The sequence below is a fragment of the Camelina sativa genome, chromosome 19 (genome assembly GCF_030686135.1).
Source record: "Camelina sativa cultivar CO46 ecotype springtype chromosome 19, ASM3068613v1".
Classification (NCBI taxonomy): domain Eukaryota; kingdom Viridiplantae; phylum Streptophyta; class Magnoliopsida; order Brassicales; family Brassicaceae; genus Camelina; species Camelina sativa.
Genome location: NC_141898.1, coordinates 13,260,817 through 13,274,566, shown reverse-complemented (window position 1 = coordinate 13,274,566; position 13,750 = coordinate 13,260,817). Strand labels below are relative to the sequence as shown.

Genomic DNA, 13,750 nt, shown 5'->3' with positions numbered 1-13,750 from the left:
ATCCAAATTCTGCTATGGCTCCTAAAGAATGACCAAAATTGGATATGTACAAACCCGCTTATATATGCTAAAACAAAAAGATCCATATGCAACTGTATCTACTTTAACCAACCAAAAGAGAATGATTTGATAAGACCAAACTCTTAAACAATCTAGAGTTTTGTGGCAAACGTTAGAGAGATACATGTCTTTCATGTTTCATTAGAATAATACCATAAAGAAGACGAGAGAGAGAAACTAAAAAAGTTTGAAACTGAATCATATCAAGAACCGAGTTAAGTTCACTCTAGTCACTCATCATCTTCGTCGTCTTCAATGTCATCAAACTCAGAATCATTCGCAGATTCACTCTCTGAATCACTCAACACATACGTCATTCTCCTCCTACTAGCTCTCTGAGGCCTCGATTTCACAGCAACATCTTCAGATTTCTCCGACGATGAGTTTCCAGCCACATTCTCGCTGCTCTCCTCTTCCTTGTTAGCCAACCTGCTCATCACTGAACTACTCTTCTTGTTAAACGGAGACGATCTCATCTTCCTCACTTTCTTCTCCGGAGACACACCAATCGCCGCAACCTCTGTTGAAGCAACCGCCTGCTTCCCTCTTTTCCTCGGAGCTGCTGGTGGTTTTGCGGCTTTACTTACCGCCGGTTTTCTTCCTCCTTTCTTTGCTGGTGCAGCTACCTCAACTACCACGTCATCATCATCATCATCATCATCGTCCACGTCGATTGCTTTCCCTGTTTCAGTTGCTTCTGTTGATAAAAACCACAAGAAAGACAAGACTGAACTTTAGGACCCAAATTACATACAATAGGTTGTGTTAGATCAATGCTTCTTTGTCAAAACTGTTTATCAGCTTACTGCTTGAATCCGCAGCTGCTGGGCCAAAATTGTATTGAGCAAGCCGTTGTGCTAGATCCAACATTTCATCCTCCTGAACCTCCTGCAAAACAAAAACCGAACAGCTCAAGTATTTTCTTGTCATTCAATTCAACCTATCAATTAACTATAAGCAATAATCACCTTTGCAGCTGGGGCCTTCTTTTTGGCTCCTCCTTCTCTCCCTTTTGGCTTCACCACTTCTGCTACGTTGTTATCTTATAGAATCAAAAAAAAGTTTCCAACGTATATTAGATCCAACCAAGAAAACAAAACGCAATGAAAACGCTGGAGTACGAGGAGACTAACCAGTATCCATTGCTGAACAGGAAGCCTCTGTTGTTTCGGATTCACTGGCTTTCTTTGTGGTCTTCTTTGCTACCGGTTTCTTTGGCGCCTGTTTTTTAGCCTTTACTGGTGCTCCAGAACTGGCCCTGATTTTTTCCAGTGCTACCTTTCTGTCTATTTCGGCTTTAGCATCGGCCTGATCAAGTTTCTGCAATATGAGGAACAGATATATCAGTGACAAATTAAATATTAAGCGTTATATAAGGGATAGCTTTGTGAATCCTTACATCTAGCTCCTTGTCAAGAGAGTCCAGGTCTCTGAGCCAGAGGGATCTCGGCGTGTGTTTTTTCAAGTCTTCAACTGTTTCAATCATTTTATCTCTGTCTGACAATAACTCCTGGACTTTCTCTATAGTCAACGATCCTATAGCCATTGCCAAGAGGTAGTCATACTCTGAGCCAGGTATATAAGTGTCTGCGGAATCTGCAGGATCCACTGAGCTTTCTTCAGATTCTTCAGCTGCATCAACTGCTCCAGCAACTGCAGCTTCTACAGGCATTAACTTCTTCGGAAATGGTGTAAACCCTCTCTGTCTCAAGTCCTCAACAAGATCAGCTTTCTTTCTATTATTCACTATGATTTCTCCACTGACAACTCCAAGAATGAACTTCACTTTGTTTTCTAGTTTCAGCAGCTCAAGTTCCAGATTCCTCAGCATAGTATCCTGTATACATCAGAAAAACAGTTAAGACAGTTACCATGATGACTAAAACCTCTAAAGGACTGAATCATAGTTTGTTTTCGAACCTTTCTCTTCTCATAGTATTCATGCCTGAGGTCAAAGAACTCTTCAACGACTGCAACATAGGGATGTGACATTAGTATGTCTTCTAAAGGAGAAAAAAAAAAACAGAATGAAAACAAGTTGGATATCTTCTTACTTTGTTCTGAAGACGCATATTTCTTTATGACACCTTTTTTATCAAAGAGATGCATATTACTTGTAGAGATTGTCGTGGTGAGTTTGAATTTCTTAAGAAAGCCCTCTTGCCGAGCCTCCAGCATGTTCTCTTCACTCAATTTAAGGTCAAAACTCACAGATGAAGTGTCACTGTATGACCTGACGTCCTGCAGAAAAAAAGAACGACTCAGAAAGCGGCATAAAAAAATACTAGTTTAGTTTCTAATTAAAGCATGCATTCTACCTGGAGAAAGGGGGCACCATTATCTGTCTTTAATGACTGCAAGAATTGTTTATAATCATCAGTCCACCTCCTGATGGGCAGCTCCGTAATGCTAATAGTTGTGTCATCAACTTCCTCATATAGACCAGTGATTGTGTAGGTACATCCACCTTCCTTGGACGCAGTTTTCTCAATAGTTCCTTTAAAACCTCTATACCAAGGATCCATAGGAACCACACTTTCACCATTGAGTCGACGCCTTATGTTAGCAACAATCTCTCTAGGGTTGTAGTTCGGTATGAACGTGCTCCACCCAGTTCCAATGCCTTCAGAGCCATTGACAAGTACAGTTGGAATTATGGGCATGTACCTAACCAGCATTAACATATTAAGTTAACTAGTCTGAAAAGAGAAAAAAACAAACAATTAAGGAGGGGAAATAATTACCAAGTTGGCTCTATCTTTTGCCCATCTTCGTTCAAGTAATCAAGTAGGACATCATCATCCTTGGGAAACAAGATCCTTGTTGCAGGAGAGAGTTCAGTGAAAATGTATCTTGCACTAGCTGCATCTTTTCCACCCTACAATTGGGTACACTATGATGAGCACAAGCATAGACTAATGAGAACAGTTGGTCTATTAGCTATCCTTACCGAAGCTCGTGTACCAAATTGGCCATTTGGTTTAAGTAAGTTGATATTGTTGCTGCCCAAGTAATCCTGTGCCATGCCTATGATAGTGCTGGAAAGACTCTGCTCGCCATGATGATAAGCTGAATTCTCCGATACATAACCAACGAATTGGGCAACCTTAATTTCTTTAACTAAGTTTTTCTTGAATGCACAGAAAAGTATCTTTCTCTGACCGGGCTTGAGCCCATCAACCATTGAGGGAATTGACCGTTGAAGATCCGCCATGGAGAACAAGATCAGTTCTTTGTTCACGAAGTCACTGTATGTAACTTTCGGTTCTCTCTGATCAAGATGAGTGCCAGGCTGAATGGAATAGAGGAAATCAGAATAGGCAGATGTAATAAGCAGAAAACAGATATTTTAAAAGATAACTCAAATCCTCCATACCACATAGTTCGAAAGCCAATTTTTTCGGGCTTCAATCTTCTTTTTACTGAAAGCAAGTTCAATGGCTTCTCCATCTTGTTCATCCTCCCAAACAAAATCCTTTTTGTGAAGACTAAGATTACTAAAGTACTCTTTCGCCTCCACCTTATCACTTGTACCCAACCCCTGGAAAGATATATGGACAATTAGTATGCAGTGAACTTGAGCACTTACAAAAAGTTCGTCTCTAAATAGTTATAACAGAAAGAAAACCTTGTAGTATTTGATAGTCCATCCGGTTGCATTACCCCTCAGACTTTCTTTCCAGTCTTCGTACTCAGGCATTGAGAAAAATGACAAAACTTTTTTAGTCTTCTTGTGCTTAGCCTGAGTATGATATGTTCAGGGAAGTTGTTAGCATTCTTTTATCTACTATATCAAGCGCTATAAAAAAACTATGAAAGAAGGATAAAGTCTTTCTACTTACCTTCACAATGGGTGTTATAAACTCAACTATGAATGATGGAACTTTGAGTAACGACGGCCAGAAAGAGTGGATAAAATTGATTAGGAGCCCCTTTATATGGGAACCATCATGATCCTGAACAAGGTGGAGAGAGAGAGATTTCGTCAAGAAAACATGTATATATCTAGAATACTGCACTGAGCGTAAAGATAAGAAATAGACTGTAAACATACTTGATCAGTCATGATCATCATATGGCCATATCTCAATGAGTTAACATTCTCGTACTTCATATGTTGCTTTAGCCCAAGAATTTTTTTTAAGTTCTCAATTTCCTTATTGTTTGTAATCTGAGTGGTGCTGGCTTCCCTAACATTCAATAGCTTTCCTCGAAGCGGAAACACACCATAATAGTCTTGACCCACTTCAGACATACCCGCCATCTGACCATAACGAGTATTAGGAGTGTTGTGATAAAAAATGAAAGGTGGCAGAAACTATAGATCAGAATCACTTACAGCTAGACTTTTGGCTGAATCACCTTCAGTCAAAATCAATGTACAGTTTTTAGAGTTCTTCCCTCCAGCTTCGTTTGCATCCTCTAACTTCTCAACTACAACCCTCCCTGTTTTGGCTCCATCACTTTTCTTTAGGTCTTTGCTCTGCTTGAAATCGGCCCATGAAAGCAGATTCTCCACTACGCCAGATTTTTCCACTAAAACAAACATTACATAACAAAAAAAGGATTCATCACTCTTCTAAAAATCAGTTACATCACTTACCCAAAAAAGACAGATCAAGCACACCATACCTTTCTTCAGAATATCTTTTGAAAGCTCACATTTTGATCCGAAACTGCTCTGTCGAAGAGTCAGAGTTTCTTTTGTTTGGGAATCAAAAGCAGGATTGTCAATAAGTGCATTGACAAACACCCACAGATGGTTCTTCACGTTATGGCTCTTAACGTTAGCGGTTTTACTCTTTTTGTTTACAATACCCACAATATAGTTTGTGATCTGACTCGTCACATAATCAACATGAGTACCACCCTTGATCGTGGCTATGGAGTTGACGAAGCTGACCTGATAGCAGCAGAAAACGTTGTTAAGGCTTTACTCATTCTTCATATGAAAAAAAGGTAATACTAATACACAGCAAAATGTATACACACCTGCTGAAACTGTCCATCACTTAAGCTAACACAAATTTCCCATCTGTCATTAACTTTCTCAGTCATCCTAATCACAGAAAACACCAAAGATCAAAAACACATTCCAAGAAACACAATTGTTATAACTGAGCAATAGCAAATCACGGGAACAAACCTTGGGAGAGGCTCAGTCCTTGATTTGTTAGCCGCATTTAGGTATAAATCCACATAGTCAGTGAATGACTTGACTGGTATTCGTTTGCCATTCAGCTCAACTTTGACAGACTTCCCCAAACATCCAGCAATATCAAACACTCGTTTACTCATTAAAGCAACCACATCGCTCTCCAACTCAGTCATGTTAAACTTCGTCAAATCTGGTTTGAATGTAACCTTCGTCCAGTTCTCACTCTTCTTGCACTTGGTTATAACTGGTTCTGACTTCTTCCCCATGTTGTTCTCAAAGACCTAAATCATCACCAGAATTAGATAATTTCCTAAACAAATCATAAACTCAACAAATCAATTACGCCAGATAGATGAAACAACAACCAGTAAAACTTCAGTTCCTAAACGAATCAACAACACAGAAGCAAGAAACAAATCAATACCTGCTTATACTTCTTGAGTCTCTTCCCGTCAGCAGTCTCTATGACGAACTCAGTAGAGAAGATATTAGTAAGCTTAGCACCATAACCGTTTCTTCCACCAGTGGTCTTCTTCACATTATCATCGTAGTTACTACTCGTCAACAAATGGCCAAAAATCATCTCAGGCACATAGATACCTTCTTCCTGATGAATCTCCACAGGAACTCCATCTCCAGTGTTACAAACACTAATCAGATTCTTCTCAACATCGATCACAACTTGCACAGAATCCATCGACGGATCTCTCTGTTTGTTATCGGCGGCGTTCACGAGAATCTCATCAAAGATCTTATACAATCCAGGAACGTAGGTAACAGGACGATAAACCATCTCTTCGTTCTCATACACCCAAAGCGATTGGGTGTGTTTCTCAATTGATCCGATGTAGGTATCAGGACGGAGAAGGATGTGTTCCAGCTGCGATTTCTTCTGATACATTTCCTCGATCGTCTTCCCGGCGGCGGCGGCGGCTCGAGGTTTCGCGACATTGGCGTTGTTGCTGGATTCAAGCGGGAGCTTGGTAGCCATGGTAGCGAGTTTCTGAGGGAGAAACTTGAGAGTAGATCCTCAGATCTAGAAGCGGAAGAGAGGCGATTGTAGAGAAAACAGATCTATGAAATTAGGGTTTTCGCGAAAGTAGAGAGGAGAGTGTTGTGTATCGTTTTTTTTTTTGCTTTTTGAAATTGGGAATTTGAGTGACAGATATAATGAATTGAAGAGAGAGAGAGAGAGAGAGAGAGAGAGAGAGAGAGAGAGAGAGAGAGAGAGAGAGAGAGAGAGAGAGAGAGAGAGAGAGAGAGAGAGAGAGAGAGAGAATTGCAACGGTTGGGTGTTTGACCGAATCAAAATTCGAAATTTGAATTTGGGATAGGAGCGGGAGAAAGATATTTTTTCAGAATTTTGATGTTCGTATTGGGGGGACGATCTGACGGCTGGAGTTAACCTAAGCCTATCTGACGGCTGGATTTAACCTAAGCCTATCAATGCCACGTTTCATATGAGATCTTATTAGTATATGAAATCGGACGGCTGGAGTTAACCTTAAGCCTCTCAATGGCACTTGCATTACTCTTTCGTATATGAAAATTTTGAAAATAGACATGTATCCATATATTAGTCAAACAATTTAAATTTAATTAGATATAAGAGGAGTATATCAAACACATATTGTATCAAGATAGAAAGAAGTTACAATTAAATTTATAAAAGTATGGATAACATGATCACAATTTTAATTTTTTATTAAAGTACAAACATTAAAACAATATAAATTAGAATTTTTATCATATTTTTGAATATATTCAGGATTATGTATAACGAATACAAGTTGTAATCATGGTTTATTTTCATGCAAATATGAGATACTAAACTAGCCTATCATTAATTTTCCAAGCTATCATCAATCAGTCCTCATATGTATGTGAACGTTTTATGTATATCGTTCGAGATAGAAAACGGTTTAATGACACCGACAATGAAAATAAGACGAGACAAGGAGGTTTGATCAATACAAGAGTGAAATAGAAAGATTCTACAAGTAGACTAGACGTTTAGCATCCTCTTTATTTTGCATTTACCTTGTTAAAGGATTAGCAAATGTGGACCAGTTCTTTATTGCACCATTGTTAATTTAAGAAGCTTTTTGTTCTTAGACTGTGATTAGTGGGTTCTGCAGCACTACAAATGCTTAATGAATATTCTTGGCTAGTAAGACCGATAATTAATCTCACTACAAGTATACGACAAATAGAACTAGAAATTGAGAAGAACAGCTAAACTGGTGAAAACAGAAGTATGTTGGAGGCTTTTAGATAAAATGTTTACATAAAAATTTTAAATTGACGACCATATATATGTTAACTTGTTAATTATAAAGGTGTTTGCGTTAATTTGCCCCAGCTTGCAGAAATATCTGTAATAATATAGATGCAATCCAATATGCAAAATGGATATGCATGGAAACCGAAGTAGCGGTGAAAGTGAAAAACCAAGCGAAGACCGCTACGAGAGCTGGCCGGGGTCCACGAGACAAACTCATCATTTTTGTCCGGTAAACTATTTTGTTGATCTTTATTATAACTAACAAGAGGGTTAAGAACATGTATATCAATTATATTGATTAGATTTGAATCTCAAGAAACTTTCTGTGATACAAAGACACAGTTTGTGAAATGAGATTCTTAAGGCATTTTCTTTGTGTTTCGACGCATATCATTAATTATTCAAAGGGAGCCAATGTAAACTCAACGGAAACACCAAATTAACGAAGAACAAAAACATAGCTGAGGAAACAACGTTACAGGATAAATGTTATATCTATGAGATCTGACCGCAGTCGGCGATCATCACGGGCAGTGAACGGGCGCGGATAGAACCTCCGACCTCCTTTCCAATGCTCTTGATCACATCCAATCCATCAACAACTTGGCCAAGCACGACGTGCTCCGTATCAAGGTAGCCAAACTCACTGTCCATGCAAATCATGAACTGAGATTCGTTGGTGTCCATACCACGGTTAGCCATGGCGAGGGTACCTGGTCTTGTTAGCTTATTGATGAAGTTCTCATCCTCGAAAAATCTTTCCTCATAGATTGATTCCCCTCCGGTTCCGTCACCAGCAGTGATATCTCCTCCACAGAACATTTGATCGGGGATCAGATTGTGGATGATTGATCCCTTGTAGTGGAGTGGCTTACCAAGCTTCCTCATGCCTTTCTCGCCAGTACAGAGGGCTCGGAAGTTCTCCGCCGTTCGAGGGGTCGTGTGGGCGAATAACTCCATCACGATCCGACCATACGGTTTGCCCGCCACGGTCATATCAAAGAATACTCTAGGGTTAGCCATTTTCAAAGATGGGTCAGGGGTTTCTACGTTGAGGGGCTCATCCTTAACTTGTTCAAGGCCACCAGCGGGAGGATGAACATTAACGTTTAATCCGCCACCACCGTCACCAGACTGAGGATGAACCTGAGCTACATTAACGTTTAATCCGCTACCCTCTCCACCAGCCAGTGGTACGTTTCCGGCAACTGGTTTAACGTTAATTGTAAACCCACCACCAGCTGGAACGTGAATTGTAAAAGTCATTTCCATTTCCGGATATATGGATCTCAGAGAAATTTTGGAGAGATGAATTGCGCTTGTGAATAAAAGAGGTGTGTATCTAATCTATAGAGAGATTCATCGTCGACTTTAGGTTTGTAAATTATTAAAAAGATCAGATCGTAGGATTACACCAGACCGGATATTTTTAGATTTGGAGAATATGATATAAGGATTTTTGTGATCCATTTTTTTTTGGGACGTATATACTACAATTATTTGAAAACTAACCTTTTAAATTGAAAAATGAAAATGGACAAAATATCATTTTATCTATTAAGCATTATTTAAATTAATTAATTAAAATTCGTAACTAATTTATTTAATAACTAAAAATTATTAAGAAAATATATTACTGTATTTTAAATAATAATTATCTAAAATTTTGATCAAATACAAATATTAAAAATAATCTTTGTTTCTTATTTTTAGATTTAAATAGAAATATTAAATATTCTAAATATTAAAAATCATTTTGTGCGATACATATATAAGATACATTCTAATAATTACTTTGAAAATTTTAGTATAGATTTCAGATTTCTTAGTAAGTGAGGTATGTATTCTAACATTTTGTTTGTTCAAAGTTCAAACTATCCTTTTGGTCAAACACTTCTATTTCCAAATACCACTTATTATTCTTTTTCTATTAAGACCAATTGCAAACACATAAAATATTTTTAATTTTAATATGTAAAAATTAGTATCAATTAGTTCAACTTTTATTTTCTACCGAATTTAATATTCTCTGACACTAGTTTACTTATATTCTATCTTCTTCAATCTTTGCCCATTTTTCTTCTTTACTCATATACATTATAACCTCTATAAATTAATACTCTTTAAATTGATACTTGCTATAAATTAATAAATTTTTCAGGTCCCAAGTTGGGCCGGTGTAAAAAATGACACATTTCGATAAAATAATAAAATAATAATTTTTTTGAAAATCCTATGTAAAAATATGGTCTCATCAATATCATAAATTAATAATCAAATAAACTAAATATATATATATATATATACATATATATCTAAGAAAATCTAGTGAAACATAACTCTATTGTTGTTTGACTATTCTTGAATTTCATTCTTGTTGGAACTCAGCTCTCATCTTTTCAATTGTTGTCTTCTCAATCGCATCCAAAAATTGTGGAGAGTCTAGATGCAATAATTGCTTATTTAGTAACTGTTTCTAAATGTGGGGCAATATCTTCTTCGACTTCATCATTACCATAACTGATAGTAGTAGCAATTTCTTCTAAACTCTAAACTTCTAACATTTATCATTTTTACCTAGATATAATTTAGTAAACAATTTAAATTCATCCTATTACAATAACCAATATTATAAATTAAGAAAATTCTTTAAAAATACAAATGATAACAAAAGTATATTATCTTGTAACAGAAATTTTTCAAAATTATAACAATGAGAAAATCTCTTCATAAATTAATAAAATATTAATTAATTGATAAATTAAAACCTCTATAAATTAATAAAATTTCATGGTCCCGACTTTATTAATTTATAGAGGTTTTTCTGTATGTATAGTTTCGATGTTTGTTAAAAAAATTATTGAAATTTTATAGATAAAATCAATTTTTTGTCATTTTTTCAAGCAAAAACCAAATTTGAACATTAATTTCTAATTTTCTTTAAGCATCAAATATTCTCGGACCGACACTATGATCACAGAAAACAGATCGGTACATTTATTGATAATTTACCATCGGTAGTAAATTGATGGTAAAACTACCGGCCACCAGTGGTGGAATAGCTCCGCCGTTTGATATAGGAACATGGAAAGGTTTTTTATTTTTCTGAGCAAGGAAAAAAATATCAAAACATTAAAATAACTAGGAGCATGAGAGGATCTTTATAAAATTTTGATGATCGCATGGGACAGGAAAATATATAAAGTCTGCGGTTAAATGTAAGCAAGCAGATCATACTGAATACACCCAAAAAAAAGAAATCTTGTAAATTTATTTATAAATAAAAAAACTGGTAGTAAATATGTAATTTTTATTTTACTTTGTTTCTTTAGATTGTTTGACATTTCTATATTAGTTTCTTTTACACAATTACTTGTAAATAACATTTTGGTATAGCTTATGATAAAATTCAAATTTTTGTCTAAAGTGGTCAATTTAGTATCATCTTCGACCAAAGTTGATATATTTGTAAAGTGCTCGTATCTTATATAATAAGATAAGGTTTTTTCTAACTTTGCCTAACAATGTGATATTTGGCACTCTACTTTTGTGATACATGTCATTCTCATCATTAATTTTAAATTTAACATTCTATTTTTTTATTTGACTTTATTTTATTTGTATGGTGTATAGTTTGTTAAAAAAAGATAATTGTTGTATAGTTTTTTTTTTGAATTTTTTTCAACATTGTTACAAAAATATATTCCTTCCTTTTTTTAGTTTTAGCATCTATTATATTTTATAATGAAATCATACACCATAGAACCTAAAAAAATAATACTGATCAACCCAAAAAAAAAATATAAACAAATTGAAACCAAATAAAATAGAAAATGCTTTCATACTTTTAAAGTAAAAACTGAAACCAAATTAATTTATGATAGGCTAATTTAAAAATATAGAAGATTTTCTAATATATATATATATATATATCTCACACTATATTCAATAATAATATATAATGTATTAAAGACACAACTCAAATTTTTATTTAATAGTATTCTGTAAGTTACATTTTGACTGTCTTTAAAACATATGTACTAAAAAAATGGTATCATAACATAATTGTTTTATCTTCCCCATGAAATAACAGAAAACAATAGTTTCAAAATTAATTTATTGTTAATTATACTATTTATTTTAAAATTATTAGAAATAGAGACAATTTATAGAAGAAAAATATATTTCTATTAAATTTGATACACTTTTATTTTCATGAATTTTATAAAAAATTAGTTACACTTAGAGTATAAGATATTTTTTTTGTGATATCGTTTCAATAAATTATTTTAAAATTGACTTATCATATTATAAAAATATTTGTTGTTAACTATTACTTTTATATATGAAAATAAAATTAGTATATAAGACAACATAATTTATCTATCAAAGTAAGATCTTACACCTTTTTTTCTTAGAATACTTATCAGTTTTTTCTAAAAAAACAAACTATAAATTAATTAATTTATCTTAATTATTTAACGAACATACAAAATTTAATTAACTTTGCTGTAACTAATTGACCTATTACTATAAAGTGGTTTCATACATTTCAAAGTAAAAACTGAAACCAAATTAATTTATGATAGACTAATTTAAAAATATAAAAGATTTTCTAATATATAAAAAACTCACATTATATTCAATAATCATATATATTGTATTAAATACACAACTCAAATTTGTATTTAATAGTAATTACAGTTTGATTGTCTTTAAAACATATATACTAAAAAACATAATGGTATCATAACATAATTGCTTTATCACCCAATGATATAACAGAAAACAATAATTTCAAAAATTAATTTATTGTTAATTATACTATTTATATTAAAATGATTAGAAATAGAGACAGTATATAGAAAATAAAAATATATATATATTAAATTTCACACATTTTTCTTTTCAAGATTTTTTTTTATAAAACTGGTTAAAATTATAGTATAAGATATTTGTTTTGTGATATCGTTTTAATAAATTATTTTTAAATTTACTTATCATATATAAAACTAATTTTTTGTTAACTATTACTTTAGATGATGACAATAAAATTAATATATAGGACAACATAAAATTATCTATCAAAATAATTAAGTAAGATCTTACATTTTTCTTTTTAGATTATTTATCAGTTTTTTCTTTTCCAAAAAGACAAAAACATAAAATAATATAATTTATCTTAACTATTTTATGAAAATACCATATATAGTTGACTTTGCTATAAGTAATGGTCTTATTATTATAGTAACATACTGTTTAAATAATTTCAACAATATATTATAATCAAAAATATTTAGTAATATGTAATTTAACTTTCCTCTTTTTCATGACCTTTCTATGAAATATTATATAACATATATAAATTATAAATTGTAGTTGAAACGTAGTATTCTGAATATTATTTTTTAAGACATATATTAACAATTACATATGTACTTTTCATATATAATTGAATATAAACTTCATTTTATATTTGAAGTTAATAATGCATACATAAACCACGCATCGCATGGGCTACTTTATAGTTTGTTATATATTGCAAAAATATCTTTTCATATAATATTTAATTATGTACACTTCACGTCCAATTAGTACTCTTCTAAGCTAGATAGTGATGATGTGTATATGTCACTAAAGCTGAAGTTAGTCTTTATTAACTCATCCTAGTAGCTATTAATCTTTTGATTATCTTGTATAAAACTCTTATTTTGTTTAACTTAACCATTTGTTTGTATATTGCTCAAGGTTGTCCAACAAAAAAACCATTTCTTTCTCGATTAATTGATTGAGTAAGTTTACCCTTTGATCATGATCTCCTATAATTAATACTAGATAAATATCTACGCTATGCGCGGGCTTCTGGCTTACCGTTTTTTAAACAATTGTGTTACTATTTTTTTTTTGGTTTTTTAGTTGTTGAAATCTTGAAAAATATAGTTTTGACATTAATTTTTTTTTAATACTTCAAATAGGTTTTCTCATTTTGTAATTGAATTATTAGATACATGCATGAACAACTTTGTTCTGGGAGATTTAAACATTCTATAATTCTTGTCTCAAAATTCTAAAAAAGTACTTCAAATGAAAGCTTGATCTAAGTATGCATATTTTGTAACAGATAATTTTTTGGTTGAATAAATTTTACATTCATTCAAAAGAAGCTTAAGTATTTAGATATCTTCATACTTAAGCTTCTCAATTATATACTATGAAACACTAATATTTTCTTTTATCAAGAATTGCAG

At 33.3% G+C, this 13,750-nt stretch overlaps 2 protein-coding genes across 2 annotated transcripts; both read right to left on the bottom strand.

Annotated features, from left to right (window-relative positions):
• Positions 1 to 102: 102 nt before the first annotated feature.
• Positions 103 to 6,532, bottom strand: LOC104767809 (DNA topoisomerase 2). The gene is made up of 19 exons (XM_010491783.3): positions 5,643 to 6,532; positions 5,207 to 5,499; positions 5,053 to 5,119; positions 4,693 to 4,963; positions 4,400 to 4,596; positions 4,115 to 4,324; positions 3,903 to 4,016; positions 3,689 to 3,802; positions 3,437 to 3,601; positions 3,011 to 3,352; positions 2,805 to 2,938; positions 2,379 to 2,727; positions 2,115 to 2,301; positions 1,981 to 2,030; positions 1,460 to 1,897; positions 1,194 to 1,380; positions 1,029 to 1,102; positions 867 to 948; positions 103 to 757 (listed from the first exon to the last, which is right to left on the bottom strand). Exons 1-19 carry the CDS (start codon positions 6,207 to 6,209, stop codon positions 291 to 293), a joined length of 4,308 nt encoding a protein of 1,435 aa, XP_010490085.2. The 5' UTR covers positions 6,210 to 6,532; the 3' UTR covers positions 103 to 290.
• A 1,337-nt stretch (positions 6,533 to 7,869) lies between these two features.
• Positions 7,870 to 8,878, bottom strand: LOC104766310 (peptidyl-prolyl cis-trans isomerase-like). Its single transcript, XM_010490166.3, has one exon. It carries the CDS (start codon positions 8,772 to 8,774, stop codon positions 7,998 to 8,000), a length of 777 nt encoding a protein of 258 aa, XP_010488468.2. The 5' UTR covers positions 8,775 to 8,878; the 3' UTR covers positions 7,870 to 7,997.
• Between the last annotated feature and the right edge of the window lie 4,872 nt (positions 8,879 to 13,750).